At 31.5% G+C, this 18,959-nt stretch overlaps 2 protein-coding genes across 2 annotated transcripts; one reads left to right on the forward strand and one right to left on the reverse strand.

The window, feature by feature from the left end:
• Window positions 1-2,430: 2,430 nt before the first annotated feature.
• Window positions 2,431-6,157, reverse strand: LOC147412134 (inositol oxygenase 1-like). Its single transcript, XM_086456712.1, has 11 exons — window positions 5,997-6,157; window positions 5,688-5,790; window positions 5,160-5,241; window positions 4,852-5,056; window positions 4,654-4,713; window positions 4,511-4,563; window positions 4,300-4,422; window positions 4,139-4,208; window positions 3,512-3,590; window positions 3,339-3,420; window positions 2,431-2,821 (listed from the first exon to the last, which is right to left on the reverse strand). Exons 1-11 carry the CDS (start codon window positions 6,025-6,027, stop codon window positions 2,795-2,797), a joined length of 915 nt encoding a protein of 304 aa, XP_086312838.1. The 5' UTR covers window positions 6,028-6,157; the 3' UTR covers window positions 2,431-2,794.
• A 3,851-nt stretch (window positions 6,158-10,008) lies between these two features.
• On the forward strand, window positions 10,009-14,108 carry LOC147412135 (inositol oxygenase 1-like). The gene is made up of 11 exons (XM_086456724.1): window positions 10,009-10,212; window positions 10,365-10,482; window positions 10,592-10,673; window positions 11,959-12,163; window positions 12,261-12,320; window positions 12,452-12,504; window positions 12,597-12,719; window positions 12,806-12,875; window positions 12,986-13,064; window positions 13,462-13,543; window positions 13,860-14,108. The coding sequence occupies exons 1-11, from the start codon at window positions 10,194-10,196 to the stop codon at window positions 13,884-13,886; spliced, it is 918 nt and encodes a 305-aa protein (XP_086312850.1). The 5' UTR covers window positions 10,009-10,193; the 3' UTR covers window positions 13,887-14,108.
• Window positions 14,109-18,959: the final 4,851 nt, after the last annotated feature.

Consider the following 18,959-nt stretch of genomic DNA (forward strand, 5'->3'; position numbering starts at 1 on the left):
TACAAAAAGACCTTCGTAATATAACAATAATAATAATAAATATTAAAGTATGATATAAAAATAGATTATCCATTAAAAAATTTTAAAGTAGTCATAAAATTTAAATCATACATAAATCTATTTCTTTTAGTAAGTGTGCATTTGCACATGCCACCTACTGATTTGCTTTAATGTAAATAAGTTAGAATTTTGTTGTCGTTATTTATTGTTTTCTATTCAGAGTGGGTAGAAATTGTAATTTTTTTTAAAAATTACAAAATTGTCATTGAGTGATTACGACAAAATCTTTTCATTTTTTTCGATGAAATACAATAAAGTGAGATTTAGTGTCATTTGAACATAGAATAGGTTTGAATTGAGTTGGATTTTCTTACCATAAACTCTCTAGGCCCATTTCTATTGATTTCCTTGGATATTAGATTGATTCTTTTCATTTTGAATGAATTACAATAAATCCTAATAGGATTTGTATAGAAAAAGAAATCCAACTGATTTGATCCGTCTAATTAGAATCAATCATAATCTAATTAAATCCCTAATAATATGATCTTAATCTAATAAAAAATCTATCCTAATATCTATAGAAATGATTGGATGTTTCTCAGTATAGCTAATTACATAGTTTCGTATCTAATACTCTAACATAACAATGGGTGGCTTGCATATATACCTAGATCTGGAACTTAAATAAAATCTGATTCTTGTAGTTTTTTATTCTCGATACAAGATCCTTAGAATCATAACCAACCCTACAAATACCTGATACCCATCAAGTACTCGTATGATGCCCATTAAGATAGATTTAAAAAAAAAAAAAAAAAAAAACCTGAATGAGAAAAAAAAAGGAAGAAAAGATTGACATCCAATGAAATATATAAGAATTTATAAATACAATAATTTAACTCATAATTCCCCAATTGAAAGTTAAGATTAATAATGAATTGTTCAAGGAAATCAAACTTTTGAAAATAAAATCGTAGATAATTACGGTATATTAGTTGTTAAAATTATATAAAAATATGAAAATGAATAAACATTCTTTAAGGTTCATTTAGAGAAAGGATAAAAATTAAAGACATCACATTCTCTTTATATTTTAATTTACTTTAGTATATTTACTTCAAGATATCTCTTTGTCGAAATTTAATTAGACTATGTATTTTGTTGTGAATGTTATAAATAAAATAAATTTACTAATCGGATACCCATAGATAACTACCCAGAATCGGAGTCAAAAATAACCGTGTCCATAATGTTAGATTAAAATTGACCATTTGGTTTTGGGTACAATAGGTAATCGGGTGAACAGGTATCATTGACACCCTTAATACTAACCCTTGCATATTCTATTTTCTCTCTCTTTTCAACATGCCAGTGACTCACTAGATTTTTGATGATAAAGTCTGAACATTTTTACGATGATAACAAGTGTATGTAGGGTGTGTATCGTTGATACGAATCCACATTAATTATTTTTTTAAAGGTAACCTTGCATTTTTCTATGCATCTTGGATCAACATACACATAAATTTTTTATATTTAAGAGCATTAAATCTTTACTTAAAATACCCTTAAATTTCAAGTTTTATTTTAAAATTTAAAAACAGGAGAAAAAGATGCTTCGCTATTTTCTCACTCTGTCTTATTCAAAATTTTCTAAAATCTAATTTCTCTTTCATTCTTTCGCTGCCATTTTTTTTTCTTCCACTCGTAGTCCATTGATCCATTCACCTCTATTCTAATTTTATTGAATTAGATTGTCTCATCAATTGACATTGTTGGCTAGGGGCAGATTTACAATGGGGGCACTTGCCCTCACAACCATTTTTTTAGAAATAAAACGATTTATATGTTATTGTGACAGATAACAACGAAGAGAAATAAAATTCATCACTATTACCCCCCCCCCCACCAAACAAAAACAAAAAAAACCCAATGTAGACAAAATCTTGGCTCGACCCCCAATGTTGGATCAATGGCAAACAACAAACCCACAGTTAGATTCATCAAAGTTTTTAATGTTTTATTGCATTTTGATATTCTACAGTCCATCCTATTTTGGAAAACAAATTGTTAATAATGTTGTTATAATGTTTCAATAGGATGCGATAATTGTCACTATTTTTCACTCATTTGCATCACACTTGCATTCTTGTAGTTAGACTTAGAGATAATTCAATGTATACATGATCAAACCCAAATTATCTTTTATCAATGAATGTAAATAAAGCCATAAATTTGTCTATTTATTTGTTAAGATCAAATCCATTATAGATAAAGCATGGCTTGGAATTTGTGAGATTTTTGGGGTATTGTTTTCATGTTCAATTTCCAACTTATCCACCAAAAAAGTTAAGGGCGTAGGGAGTTTTCGATATTTAGACATGATCGAGTCTATAATTGATTTAATTGTATTATATATGATGGATCTCAAAATAATCATTGATTTTTGATAAGTTTGAATTTCTCCTGACCAAGCCTACCACTGCATCGATTGATCCTATCCTAGTATGCGAGCTACATACTTGTAATTGAAAAAGGAAATTACCTGAAAAATGAACTATATGATACAAACTGAAATACATTGGAAAAACAATTGGAATTTCTGAAAAAAAAAAATAACATTCATTAACATCACATACACATTGGTATTATTTCCTTCAACATATTTCTTAGATATACTTAAGGACAATGAATCTTCATCTTTGAATCTTTATAATTAACTCTTCAATCTGCAACCCGAATCGATATCACAACCACATTTCTTGAATTATCATGCTCCTAAGCTGTAACTTCACCATCTTAGTTTTGCTGGAAAGTACTGCAACAACAATCCTTTAATTAATAAAATATAATAACAAATAAAAGGAAAAAATAAATAAATAAATAAGTTGTGATTTGTGAAGATAATAAATTTACTTAGAATGAAGATAATTATTCTATATTTTTAATGACTACACCATATTTCCATTTCTCCTTCTCCTTTGAAGTTTTTTTGAGTTTGGGTTCCTAGTGTTGTGGTTTGTGGAACTTGATAGTATTGGTCGACAAGGAGGTACTGTAAATCAAGCCATGTCTTTTTCCCAAGGGAATTTTCGTAATTTCACTAATATTATGTAAAACCCTAGTTAAGTTTCCCTGGGATATTTATATTTCTAGTTTTTGGTGAAAGGGTGTAATCTGTAATTGCGAGTTTTTCTTTATAGTAGAATCGGTGTGATCCGTGGACGTACCTCAATCTAGAAGGAACCACGTAAAATTTACGTGTTTCTTTGTGTGATTGTTGTTAAGCTCTCTTAAACAAAAATTTGATCACAGATATTGAAAATGATACTCACCTTTTTTATCAGAGAAAGATAATATGGTTTGACCTCGTCGACATCAATTCGAACTTTGCTTTTACTATATAAATCATACTTGCTACACATAACATGAAAGGATTGAAAAATCAGTCAAAGCTTTATGCCAAACATTTTCTAATCATGGTAAAAAAAGAATTGAAAATATGTACTTGAATATATGAAGCCACTTCAGATTCTCGACATCCTCATCATTCATTAAGTGTTTGTATGCTCCGGCAGTATGTAAAGCTGCAAGCGAAAGGATTGTAAATTAATGTTTATAAGGCTAACCAAGAAATCACCCAAATGACAATCTCTAGTTGATATAACTAAAATATTCAGGGGATCAGATGAACCTGAAAATTAAACATAGACGTAGTAAAACATGGACAGGACCGCTTATTTATAGGGATCACACATTCATGTGTTACCCAAAAGCATGATCATGTGCGACATGGATGTAGAGTACAAAATTTTAACAATTCTAGAAATAAATATTTTTTTTTATAAAAAAGGACATTTTTTCATCATTGGATTTTGATTTTAAATTTGGGAAGTTCAATGGCCATTCACTTTCAAAGTCTCTGATTAGGCTAAAAAAAAAATTACTTATTTTTAAAAAATATAATGCATGTATAACATGAACTCTTAAAGACAAACTTGAAGGAAATTGAAATTGATACTCACCAAGAATCTTCGTAAGATCACATTCATATTATTGGTAATTTTTAAAAAATCAAATCTAATGCGAACTACTAAAAAATGTTACTAATAAAATCATTGTTATTGATACTTACGGTAAAAAGAATGGTATCGAATGATGAACAACGCGGCTGATGGTAGAGTTGTCTTGTTCTCTTTGGCCACCTGTAGACGATAAGAAGCTAAATTAGACAAAGCATGATTGAAGTCTCGACGAGTAAACTAAAGGCTCGATCATAAGGAATAGAAGCAATACCAAGTACATATAATCATCATGTCCCCATGACATCATTATGTTGTTAAGCCCACATCCTTGGGTGTAAATTCCATTCTTAGTGTTGTAAGTAGGATTTGTATAGTCCACATTGTCCTTGAAATACTATATATATAACAAAATTCAAGTCAGTCTGATTGCTTATAACCACATGTGTGTGGGTTTACTAAGTGGGACATGTAAGAAGAAATACCTTGTGATGAACAATCGATTCATCGAAAGCGCATCCAACGGGGAATGTGTCACCTGCAACATGGATCACGATGAGTAATTTGAATCAAATTGGTCCAAAATCTGTTCAATAAAAAACTACGGCGAATGAAACATGATTCTTACCAACTACAGCCCATTGAGGAAGCTCTCCGAAGCTATGATGAAGAAGAACTTTCCCTAGATCTGAAACCCATGTGAGAATAAGTTAATTATATGTCATTTGTATTATTATTAGATGTAAAAAAATTGAAGAATTGAGACACTATTTCAATCATAGTTTTAAAACTTTTTGAGTCAGAATTTGGCCGATAATATACAAACCGTGGATAAGTCCAGTCAAATGCAACCAATCCTCATCGGGATAGTCTTTCCTGATAGCTTCGGCTGTCTGTAACAAATGCTCGATTTGAGGTTCATCCAAGTCTGGATCACTCTCATCTACAAACTCGTTCAAAAGTTCGCAACATTCCCAAATGCTCATCTCTACTCTGTTCAATCTTCCGTAATCCTCTCTCATTCTCTTTACCTGCAATCGCATTATACAAATGGGAAGTCAAGATCACAATGTAACATTATTTTTTATACCACATCATAATCGTTGATAAATAATTTCATAAAGTTATGCTTACAAAATCATATGATTGGTTGATGTGATTTATTCGATAGAATTCTTCGACACTTTTCTTTCGTTCACTCTCAGCATCATAATCCCTGTTGAGCACATTCCCACTCTTTTAGACCCACTTGTCACATAAATTTTTGGCCTATCTTTTGATAATGAACTTATAAGTAAACGATCGGTCTGATTGGTGATTTCTAACCCGTTGGATTTGAGCACATGGTCTCATCCATGATCGAGACCGAGTCATCTTGGATGGGTTTTCCAATATGTTTGAGTTGTCTCGTTGAAGAATGAGACAAATGAAACATGATTTTAAATCTCGTCCGATACGTTTGACTTGTCTATCCCTCTGTTGGTGGACAATACTGAGATGTTTTGGACGAGCCGTCTCAGTCTGGGACGAAATTTAAAACCATGTTTGAGCATTTTCATGATGGGCCGGCCCAACGTTAGAAATTACAAATCAGGCTTTGTAAACAAAATCCTGTAAATAAAATGAAATATTTGGAAAATATGGGTTAAATAAGATAAATACCTAAATGTGTGACCAAATGAATTGTTTTCAGGCACCAAAAATCCACCATCTAACACCAACTCACTTGGATCATTGTGGATCTTCTTATCCTCCACCTCAAATCCTAGAAAAAACACGAAATTAAGATTCATGAAAAAAATATTAATTCCAACTCAAAAATCAATTAACTCATACCTCTATGTAAAATTTAAAAAATAAAAATAAAAACACATAGTTTTAAAAAGAAAAGTTTTCAAAATAGTTCAAAATGTTTTCAAGATGTTCTAACTAAAACTATTTTTAGATAAAGATAAAAATTACAAAACTTACCAGGGTGAGGTTGTTCAATGGCAATAGTCATCTTCTCCTCTAAATGCCCAAATTACACAACAACAACAACAACAAAAAAACACTTAAAAAGAAAAGGGACACTAAAGACGGCTATGGAGGTTTGATAGGTTGAGACTTTGATGAAAACAACGTTGGTGCGGAGAGGTATATATAGGATGAATGAGGAAGCCCTTCCTTGATAAATGGGAGGAATTAGAGTCCTTCCAAGAAAATCTTAGTTTCAAGGACTATTTTATTACAACTGTCACGCGTGTGTCGGCATGTTAAAGGTCGTGTCTATGAGCCAGCAACGAGTAAGCAAATTATACTCAGCCTGGGTGGACTACTTCCATGTGTGAAAACCGTTGGATAGTTCTATAGATTTACGATTTTGTTTCTTAAGGAGAATCGAATGGTCTGGACAGGAAGAAGATACTTCCAAACGGTTTGATGTTTATATTTGGATATTATTAAACAACCGATCTTTCCGGTGTATGAGTCATCCTTACGTGGAATTCTAAATATAAAATAACATGCCAACGTGTCTTTGACCAATTTGCCCTTTTTAGATCGGAAAGTAGGGGCCCACTTACGTGGCATCTAGTCAAGGTTATTATCAAATAAGAAAAACGTGAGAGACATATTTTCCCTTCTAAGAGTCGTTTTGATCGAATTCATTACCAAAATAGCAATCCAACGTCACAGCCACCTACATTTCACCTAAAAACTTGGATAAAATTAAACAAATTTGAGTTTGATCCAAATGTTTGAAAATGGATGATTACTGAACTCATACGTAATTCAAAAATTTAAAATTAAAATTTAATAATAAAAAATAATTTTTATTTGATTTTTTTTCTTAAGTTCATAGAATTTTATCCTCTACAAATTCTTAAGCAACGTATCATGTTTTTGAATGTCACAATATAAGCCCAAGGACTCTTAGTAAGGGTGAAATCCTTACTTGGTAAAGTTTGTTGGACTCGATGTGAAAAATAATTTGACAAAAAAAATGAAAATATTGGGATTTGTGAATACCAATGTTGTAAGACCACCCCAACTGATGAATGGATCGAAAATGTCCAAGCCCAGCTCAATTTGGTTGGATTGATTTATTTATTTTTTAAATAATAATTTATTATGTTTAATGTTATAGTAAGAGAAGGGCCGGTAGAAGTGATTCCACACAAAAATTTGGAAGATCAATATAACCCCACAAGTGCTTTTATCTTAATCATAATCAAGATCATTTTCGTCAAAACAATCAAAATTACAACCCCACGCACCTTTGGTAGGCTTTACGATTTCAACAGTAAGATTCTCATGGTTTGTTTTTAAAGATATTTAAGATTTGGAGACAATGGATGATATAGGGTTTATGTCTTGCAAATTCATGTGGTTTCTATTTCTTAGTAGATATTTTCTTTTCATGTTATCATTGTCATTAGAGTTCATCATTCTTGATAATTGATTTTGTAAGATCTATGCCTCAACTCCATCTTCTCAACTGCTCGAGAAAATATATAAGGTAAGTCTGATTTATTTTTTAATTAATCACCTTTATATAATCTAAATGTTCTAAATTAGATCGATGTTTTGATCCTATTTATAGATTTTAGATAATTGATCTTTGATTCTATTTATTAATGACCACTTAATGATTTTTAGAGTTAATATATCCATGGTTTGATCAATTTCAAGGTTTAATACTTGTTTATTTTTTGAAATCTATTCAATTAATTGTAAATCATTTTTTATTCCAATTAACAGGTTTTTGACGTTTGATCTATTTTTAATTAATAGATAATTACATTATTTGAACAGGATGAAAATGTTTTAGTGTTCAAAATGTACGTATGGGAGTAAGTATTTTAAGGTTTAGATTTAGGTTTTTATGGTTTAAGGGTGAGTTTAAATCTCCCCTTTGGAGCCACCCTCATGAATTTATCCCAGAAATTACTTGGTTTGTGTTGGGGGAGGCGACTGCAAGCGTCCGAAGATTAATCAGATGCTCTAAGAGGGAAAAACAAAAAACAAAAAACAAAAAACAAAAAGAAGGAAATGCCAAAAGTTGCAGTAAAAGATGGATCTGTCAGAATATCGATCATAAGAAAATGATTCGATAAGCATCATCGCTACTTCTATTGCCTTGAACATCTTGATACACCTTAATACATTACGTCCTTATTGATATTCTAATAGGGACCATAGAAAAAGGACTAAGTTGCCCATTTTATCATTTTCACCATGGGAAGGTTACATTTGAGCCCAAGAATGCCCAATTTGTAGTTGGGCCAAAAGTCCCACGATTCAAAAATGCACAAAATTATTTTCTTGTTCAATAAAGAATTATGCGGAAGTGACCTCCAGATTATACCTCACATTGCATATCCTAACATGAAAGTATATGGGAATCATAAATGATTTTCATCGAAATACGAGTGAAAATGCATCTCTGGTTGCTATCACACATCTTTGATATGAGGTATGATCTTGAGGATACTCTAGCACAATTCTTTGAATTAATAGTTACTGTTTTTACAAAATCTATTTTTATTACAATTGACAAATATTTAAGTTTAAAAAAAAAATAGATATGAAAATAAATAATAAAAGAATAATCCAAAATTTGAAAAATCAGACAAGTTTGATTTTTGTTTTTGTTTTGATTGTTTTGAAGTTGTTCTCAAGAGAATCAAAGGTCCTAATTCACATTAACAAATGTAGTTGTGATGAACTGACTTAAAAAAAAAGTCACTCAAAATTCACTCGAGTATTGCACAAAACTTTACATATTTTACTTGTGTATCCTAAGGAAAAGAAAAATCTATGGTTCTACCACATGCTACATTAGTTGTATAAATTTTTAGTGTCATTTTATAGTTTATTTGTCACAAGTCACGACTAATGTTAAAACTCATGTTTTAGTATAAAAGAAAAATATAGTCGTGATAAATGTCTCAAAAAAAAAAAAAAAAACTCAAACATACTCAACTGAGATGGTATGCGCATAGAATTAGGATTGGCAATGGATTGGATAATAATGGCTCACCCAACTCATCCTAAACAAATTATTCAGGGCATGGGTACAAATTTTTTATCTGTTTAAGAATTCAGGTAAATTTATGTACAATTTTTTTTATCCGTTTATTCGAGTTTAATACGATAAATTCAAAATAAAATATATGTATAATTCAAAATTAAGATTTTTCCATCATCTTCACAATGATGTATATATATACACACATGACTTGGATAACTGTTTGAAATTTGGGTATAGTTTGGATACAGGTATCCTTTAAAAAAGTGGATAAATAGTCAAATATGGATATCCTTAACATAAATGGATAAAAAATCAGATGTGGATAACCGGATATAGAGGTGGAGATAAGGAAATGGAAATAGCTTCATCCGACTCACTCCCGACCCATTGCAGCCCTACATAGAAGAAGAACCCGAGATTTCTCTTGAGATACGTAAGGAAAAATATAAGGTTGTGTACACATTCCTCGTCAGTTGATTAGGTAGTGAGTGTTTTAAACGGCACTAAAAATGTGCCACGTAGAAATCTATTTTATTTTATAGTAAGGGAACACGGTATTCGATCATGAGTCTTCGAATATTAGCTAAGACCATTTTTCTCTTAAAAAACTATTTTGTAAAAGACACGAGGTGGCTTTCTCTTGATTTACAACTTAATACGCATAGATGCTTAACAGCAAATCCATCCCAGACAATAACTAGAACGTGGCAGAGACGGTTGAGCAGTTATTCCTCTTTCTTTCTATAACTAGCAGTCTCCACGTCATCTTTTGTAGATTGTTTTTATCCGACTCTACTGAAAAATTACCAAATCATCATGACGTGTAATTCAAATTCTTTTAAAGATAATCATCGACAGCCTGTAATTTCCAGAGTACAAACATACCCTTATAATTATCCATAAATAACGAAAAGGCAATCCTGGTTTATGTTCTCCATTCTATGATCTATATTTTGCGGCATTTATGCTTTCTATATCATCTAGGATATATTAGTAATCAGGTCCATTTCAAATTAGTTTCGTTCTGAGGTCCTTATTTAGAAATTCTAACCCTTTATATAAGGCCTTCCTTCTACAGTGCCTCCTCACACTCTCTCTCTCTCACTCTCTCTCTCTCTCTCTCTCTCTCTCTCTCTGTCTCTCCAGTCTGCATCATGACGGTGATTGTCCCAGGTACATTGTTTCAGCCAAAAAAAGTTGTTTTGGGGGCCAAAGTGGTGATCCAAACAATCCCCATATATATCTCAATATCTAATTTCTTCTTCTTTCTTATTTTTATGTTTTTATATCTTTGAATTTTTTTTTTTTTTTTTTTGGTACTACAGAACCAGTTCTCTCAGTTAACAACGACGACTCTACGAATGGTGAAGAAGAAAATCATGATTTGAAGTTTGATGGATGTTTTGTAGTTCCAGACAACAATGCCTTTGGTCACTCCTTCAGGTTTCCTACACTAATTTAAATATAATGGATTTTAAAAAATAAATAATAGAAAAATGAATTTTTTATTTTGATTAATGAGGATTCTTTATTATTTTATGGGATTTTTCAGGGACTATGCGAAAGAGTGCGAAAGAAATGCTTCAGTTGAGGAGTTCTACCGAAACAATCACGTCAACCAAACCTACGAATTCGTAAGCTTTTTTTTTTTTTTCTTTCCAACCCTAATCTGCTTACGTGCATAGGTGTCATACCCACAGAGAGTTTAGATCCTGTACTGCAAGGAGTTTGATATTCTTTTACAGTGAAGAAGAAGATGTGACCACCATTTAATCCAGAGTTTTTTCATTCATGGGATTGGATCTCATCCCAGTAACATTTCTCGTATGAAATGAACATATACATACGACAAGGTGAATTCTTTGGTAGTAGAGAGCCGAATAGTTTGCTACGTGGCATGCAAAGAGTACATGCAGATGTAGTTCATTAGCTATCGTAACTCCCTGAAGTACAAGATGCTCTCTCCGCGTGGAAGAAACCCAGCAATTCTGTCGAGAATTTTTCAACTGCTTCTTTGTTCTTGCCTTTTTAGAGTTGCTATTGACATCTCAACTTTTACTTACTACACCCTAATTTCTTAAATTATTTATTATACCCAAATTAAAGATTCAATTGTTGTTTATATTTTGGATATATGTATAGTGGTGTCAATCTTAACATGATTCGAAAATGACAAGAAATTATTGGATTTGAATTATAATAGTGTCAATCCGTCTAACATAATTATTAAATGGGTTGGGTTCAGGTTAAGGGCATCAATCTGTTTAATCCGTTTTGACACATTTAATTATTTTATCATTAATGTATAGTTTTAAATCTATCAATAATTATTTATTTTCATTTTTCTAAATTACTCATTTGTCATAATAAAACTTACTTTATGTTTGATGATAGTTTATGTTGGTAGATATTAGTTTATGGTTGTCTTACTTTAACTTTAGTTATGGGTTGAATCGAATATGCCTATTTATATATGGATTGGGTTTAAGTTTTTGACACCATTATTAAATGGGTTAAGTTTTGGGTTTGGTAACTTTTCATAATACCTTTGCCTCAACACGACCTGACCCGTTGCCACCCCTCCCCATATAAAATCCAAAACTTTAACAAATAGAAATCTTAAAATAAAATAAAAATATAGAGAGTTTCTATTGCCACTCCAACTTTTACTTCTCTTCAAATCATTAACATATATTTATTTCAATGAATCTCCATTTTGTGTGTTGACCATGACGAAATTCCAAGTGGTGCTACACTGACTTCGTTTGACACTGCCTTTAACATTGTGTCGATGTAGCAATGCGTTGAATTGTTTATTTCTAAGTCAGATGAATCTATGAAATTTAAATATTTTATTCGTATTTATAATAATGCATTTGCTTTTGTTTTAATGGGTGCGTGATCATTTCATCATCATAGGCAAAAATGAAGCTAGAGCAATATGGGAAACTCCAAAAGGGTGAGATGAGCATATGGGAATGTTGTGAACTCCTCAATGAATTCGTTGATGAAAGTGATCCAGATCTCGATGAACCTCAGATCGAACACCTTCTTCAGTCTGCTGAAGCAATCCGAAGGGACTATCCTGATCAAGATTGGTTGCATCTCACCGCATTGATCCATGGTAATATTTTCTCTATAAAACACATGTATGTATTTATGTATGCATGCATGCTTGTGAGAAGTACAAATTAACTACTAATGTGTAAAATATTATGCAGATCTGGGGAAAGTTTTGTTGCACCCAACATTCGGAGGAGAGCCTCAGTGGTGCGTTGTGGGTGCGTATCTCATATCCGGATCTATGCATATGTTTCATTGGTGGGCCCCACGTAAATACCGTGGGCCCTTATTGGTTTAGATTAGAAGTTTATGATTGATTGATAAAGGTTGTTTTTATATGTTTTTGAAGGTGATACGTTTCCACTTGGGTGTGCATTTGATGAATCCATCGTTCATTACAAGGTAATTCATTAAATGCCCTTGTAATTTGTGTAAAATTACATAATGCCTCTGAAATGTTGGAAAATTTAATCCAATTTTAAGGAAATTGGCAGTATTTTAAGGAAAATCCGGATACCCGTAATCCAATTTTCAGTACAAAACTGGGGATCTACTCACAGAATTGTGGACTGGATAATGTGATCATGTCTTGGGGCCACGATCAGTACATGTACATGGTAAGAGGACACGTCATTGAATTCCACGTCAGCAGTGTATTCTCAAGGGAAAGAGTTATGAGATGACATGTCATTCATTTTGACAGGTGGCAAAGGGGAACAATACGACACTCCCTCCAGCTGGACTCTTCATCATCAGATTCCATTCATTTTATGGTAGGCCCATCTAAGTGTTTTCTGGACTGTCTGATCTAGTGAGGAGCTTGAATCCGTCTATTATGATTGTTGATTTGATTCTTTTGGTTTATGTTTGTTTTGCTCTTCAGCGATGCACCGATCTGGAGCGTACACGTATCTGATGAATGAGGAAGACAAGGAGATGCTGAAGTGGCTCCAAGTGTTCAAGTATCTCTCACTCACCCACCTCTCCTCCCCCACATACTTCTGGTGTAGTGGGCCGGGTTTGGATTTATTATATTACCATTCAAAAAAACTACAACCATGGACTATACTCTATAATACATGACTAGAACCAAAACTTTAAAGGAATCATTTTATTTGATTTTAGTTTCATATCCATGAAATACCCTTTGACTTCTTTCTTGCAACGAGAACCTAACGAAAAAATGTCCAAAATGCCCTCATCTTCCACCCAATGCAAAAAAGCCCTTGATTTAAAAACGATTTATAATAGAATGATGTGTAAGCATTATAATTATATTATAGTTTGGGGTATAATCCTAATATTATTGTGTGGTAATATCACAACCATTTACATATTTGCATATTGGTTTTGTATCAGCAAATATGATCTTTACAGCAAAAGCAAGGTTAGGGTTAACCTGGAAGAAGTGAAGCCTTATTATCTCTCTCTTATAGAAAAGGTGCGTTGTTTCGCTTGCTTTCTTTGTTTTCAAATTGCACATTTTTCTCTCATAGAAAATTCACTTTATATATATATATATTGTTTGGTAAAAGTGGAAAATTAATATAATTGAAAATTAGATAATAGAAAATGACTTCTTCAAAATCTACTCTTGTTAGGCTAGAATTTGTTAATGAGGAACTACAACTTGACTTGATTTGATTAAATTCCTTTTGAATAAATGATTTGGTAGAAAATCATAAGAAATGTTTATTAATCGATGGATGAATATATAAAACTTTGTTGTTCTATTATATTATTATATTTTGATGCAGTATTTCCCGGCTAAGCTGAGATGGTGATGCTTAAGAGAAGTACTTTGTGTGATGGTGAGAGAAGTAGTAATGGATGATGGAAGTATTTATGTATTAATGTAACTTGTTTTCAGTTCTTTTATATGTAATAAAGGTGACATTGGAATACTAGCTTGATATAAATAAATAAATGAGCTTCGCTTGTACTCCTATCCATAGACATCTTTATATGTATTATTATGAAAGAGAAGCAGACATATTATTATGGCACTCAAGTGTTCATGGTTTTGGATCATATTTTTAAAAATAAAATCAGAAACAGACCCCTTTTCGACATGATCAAAGGCTTTGAAAATTGAGGGATCCTTGTGGCATGGGCTTTGTTGAGATACTAAATAAACTTAATATATTTTTAAAGATTTTGGTAAAATAATTTACACATGGATGATCCCAAACCGCGTGTCAAATCCAATCCTTACTTGATCAAGTACTATTTTTGGAATCTCCCAAATCCACGATTTGCCTACGAAGTTGTTGGATCAGGATTTCATATCTCATCTGATCATTGACAGCCCACATGTAAGCATCACAAACCTGATGTCGATCCCTACGATGTCTTGTATTTTTTTTTGTTTTTGTGCCCAGTAGTCCTATTGGTTCTTTTGGCGGACCTATACATAAGAACTAATAGCTATTTCTAGTTGTAATATTTGATAATTTTTCATGATTGAGAATTTTTCAAAGGGATTCCAATGAAACATACTCAAGCCTGATTTGAGGATTTTATTTTCCCATTTTCAAATGAGTTTAAGACTTTTCCAACCAAAAAATTAGTGGGTCAAAAATGGCCTATTTGTTAAGCAAGAGTTGGGCCTTGTGAGGAGGCCCACGGCTTGTTTACTTTTCCACGTTCTCTTTGAATTAGCTCATCCTTCGGGCTTATAGACTCCACTAAAACTGGTCTTCTCAAGGTCTGGTTCAAAATGATCCGATTCGATCCAAACCAACCCTTGTTAAAATAATATTTATAGCAGCAGTTGGAAAACAGGTTGAAACATTTGAGAAAATGGTGATCTTTGGATTAGAGAAAAGTCCATAATGCATCAATATATAAAATTACAGGAAATTTTTACCTCAACCACAGATGTGCAGTGGAGATGCAAAGATATTCTTTAAGATTCTCTATAAAAATGAGGGGCAGACCTAATTATTGCATTTTTTTATTACAAAAATTTGCTTGGAACTCAGACAACTCCAAGAGAACTTTACTTTATGAAGTTTGTTACCCACCAAACCTTGGCGTGGGGATCTCCAATCCATGACATAAATTCAAATTTATGCCTTTAGTTGGTTACTTAATATACCTTGGAGTGGATCCTAACCGCATCTAAAAACATGATATGATGCCATAGGGTTATAAAGGATAAAACTCTAAGAACTTTGAAGAAAGAAAATCGAAAAAAGTTAATTATCACAATTGAATTTTAGTTTTAAATTTTGAAGTTCGGTAGCCATCCTATTTCAACACCTTCCATGCTCAACAATGACTTCTTTTTTTTGGGATGTTGGATTGCTGATTTGATAATCCGTGTGGATCCAACGACTCTTAGTACTTAGTAAGATTTGAAATCTTATAAACATGCTTATCTACTCATAAGGTAAGGTTTATTTCGTAACAAATTTGATAAAATAAGAGAGTTTTTGTAATAAAATTACAATAGACAGGTGGATCTGCCTGTAAATATCTCTAAAAATGGATTATGAAATAAATAAAATATATTAATCTAGGCGATCTGTCTTTTCCATCTGAACTTAATCACGAGTCCAAAAGTTGTCAAAATTACAAAAGCCCTAATTTAATGACAGTGAATAGTCTTTTTTTTTTTTTTTTAATATAATTTTATAAAAGGTACCGTTTCTTTGCCCTTTTTGTGTTACATATTGATTGCGCATGCATCACAGGATATTTTAAGGAAAATAACAATTATAAATTTTGATAAAATAAAATTAAACATAAATGATGGATCAAGTAAACTCTCCACGTGCTGAAGTGACCTCATGATTGGATTTCATATTGCACATCTCAACATGAAAGTGAGTAGAAATCATTAGGAGTGCACATTGGATTAGGTAAATCCGAGAACTGAACCAATTTGAAGTTTTTTGGATTGGATTGATTCGGATTAAGCATGATTTCGTTCAAGTAAGGATTGTAAAAAAAAATAAAATCATTTCTTAGTTTTGTTCTTCTATTCTCTATTTCTTTCTTTTTCAAGTTTGAAGAAAACCTAGCCGTCGTTCATCTCCCTCACCTCGTCACTCGCCACCTTGTCACCTCTTTGAAAAATAAAAAGGCAACCCATCTCTCTCTCTCTCTCTCAACTATATTAGTATATTACGAACAGGTAATTCATCAAAGTCTTCAACTTCATCTCCTCTGTTTTTTTCTAACAAAAACTCATAAAAAAATATACATAAATCTCTCTCTCTCTCTCTCTAAACTCTCAAATGGATATATCAATTTATGAAAAAACTTTCTCAAAGAGTTTGATTCCTTATTTTTTTTTTATGAGAACTTTTATACTATGTTTATTAGATGAAATATATTATACGAACCTAGACTTAAATTTGTTAATCTACTATTTATGGATTAGTGTCCTCGCTAATCCACCCAATATACCAATTTTAAAATTATAATTCTTTTAGTCTCATTGAGTTTCCTCTAATTTTTGATTTATATAGATTTCAGTCAAATTTTAATCATAAAATCATTTTCATTTTAAAAATAGACATTATTTATGATTTGATACAAAAGGTTCCTCTTTTGAAAGAAAAAAAAATACTAATTTTTCTATTTTGAAAGTATAAGAATCGGGAGCCGATCCGAACCAATCCAAACTAAGGTTGGTTTGAAATGGTTCAATTCTATAGGGTAATTGGATTGGTTCGATTTCAAATTTATAGAACCGATTATGTTTGGTTCGGTTACAATTTTACCAAAATCCGAACCAATTCGAACCATGTACACCACTAAGAATCATACACTTTCATGTTAAAGTGTGCTATGTGAGGTCCAATCTTGAGATCACTTCAACGGTATCCTTATCCCACACATTTGAGAAAGGCTAAGCAAATCATATTCTTTTGTTGCACGCCATACAAAGCTAAATATTTTATTATTGAAAGTGACTTCATAGCCATGTTCATCATCTCTGTATCTATTCACGTTATTTTACTTCTTCTATTATTCCCCTAGTTAGTAAAGGACTTTCAACTTGAATTTTTTTTTTTAATTGAGATTGTAATTGATCTTGATTTGTTGAATATGTTCAAATCATATTCATTGATTTTTTTTTTCTTAGTTAAAATCGTCTATTAGAGTTATTCTTGCATTTTTTATTTATTCAAATGCACTTGTTTCTGATTTTATCTTTTCTAATCTGTTTTCTCATCCATCTCAACAACATCTTGTAAAAACTTAGATCATATCAATATAAAATTTTGAAAATAGAATGTAATTAAATATTGTTTGATATTCGATAAATTCCTAATATGTGGTTTGATAAGTGCATTACACAAATCTTCGTTATTATATCATTATTATTATTATTATTATTATTATTATTATTTTGAAATATTTTGTTTGTTTATCACCCAAGAAAGTTACTTTGTCATAATTGATTCTAATTTTTGACCTAATTCTTTTTCCAATGATGGATTTAATCTTTAATAAAACAAAACAAAGTCAAATTGTTATCAATATGGATAGATTGATATCTGAATAATTAGAAATCAATCCCATCAGACAATTTCTCTAGATATTTGAGGATAACAAAGTTTATTTGATAGTGCAATTTCCTCCTTAAATATCAACATCAAAAGTGACAACCACCATTACTGGGTTTTGACACTTTCTCCCAACTTTACATGTCATTTTTACCTTCCTTACAACATTATCATCATTATAGATTAATAAATAATGATTTTCTATCGAAAAGTCTTTCACTCGGTCAACTTGACTGACGTGCTATAGACACGAAATCATATATCTGATTTATTTGATACGCAAATGTAAATCCTCATAAAATATATGTATTTGTGTATCTCAAGAAAATAAATCTATGGTTTTGTGTATGTGACATGTCAGTCGAGTCTTGATCGAATGAAGACTTTGTAGTTAGAATATTAGCACTCTAGTTTAATTATCTTGATAGGTTTGTTGATGTGGAACTCTTTTTTCTTTTAAACTGATTTGATGAATTTTTTTTTAAATACCCCTATGTTTTTTAATAGATGATATGCTTACATTATTCTCATTTAAAATGACCTAAATACCCTAACTTTCAACATCTCTATTCGAAAAATTTATTGATTTTTCTTCTTAAAATCTGTCATCATTAACCTCTAAGTAAAATCTTTTAACCTTTTCATCACTCAAAAAATTCACCCAAGATTAAAATTGGATTTTCCGGAAAATAAAAGAGTATAGATTTTGGGGTGCAAAAATCGAGGTTAGGTTGAGAACTAGGTTGCATAGGTAAAATATAAATAACTTGCAAGATCAAAGGGCTTAATTATTATTATTATTTGATTTTTTGAGAAAATAAGCTCTCTTCTAATCAAGATCTAATTTGCAGAAACAGTGACCATCATGGTTTAGGCAGAGATCTAGACTACATTTGAGCATTTAATTAGCGCAAAAGTCATTTCTACTCATAAAAATTACAGAAAAAGTAATTTTTTTTTACTGTAAATCGAAAAAGATGATATTTTGGCTAGAAAGAAAAAGGAGAAATAATAGTATCACGTGAGAAATACTTTTTATGGCACGTGAGAAATTTACGAAACGAAAGATCTCATATTCACATCATGTTGCCTCCGGATTCCCATACAGCAGGCATCAGTTTGAATTTTGTTACTGTACTTGTGAGAACTTTATTATTTTAACGCTAGTTATTTTCTAACTCAAAATTTTTATCTCGCTTTGTACTCGACTGACGTGGCAAGGATACAGAACTGTAGATCTTTTCCTTGTGTATCTCGAAGAAAAAGATATATGCCCTTACCACATTAGCTGATTGATGTTCTTACCTGCAATTATACATATATTTGTAATTATTT

This window comes from Akebia trifoliata, chromosome 1 (genome assembly GCF_017979445.1).
Source record: "Akebia trifoliata isolate Shusen 1 chromosome 1, ASM1797944v1, whole genome shotgun sequence".
NCBI classification, from domain to species: Eukaryota; Viridiplantae; Streptophyta; class Magnoliopsida; order Ranunculales; family Lardizabalaceae; genus Akebia; species Akebia trifoliata.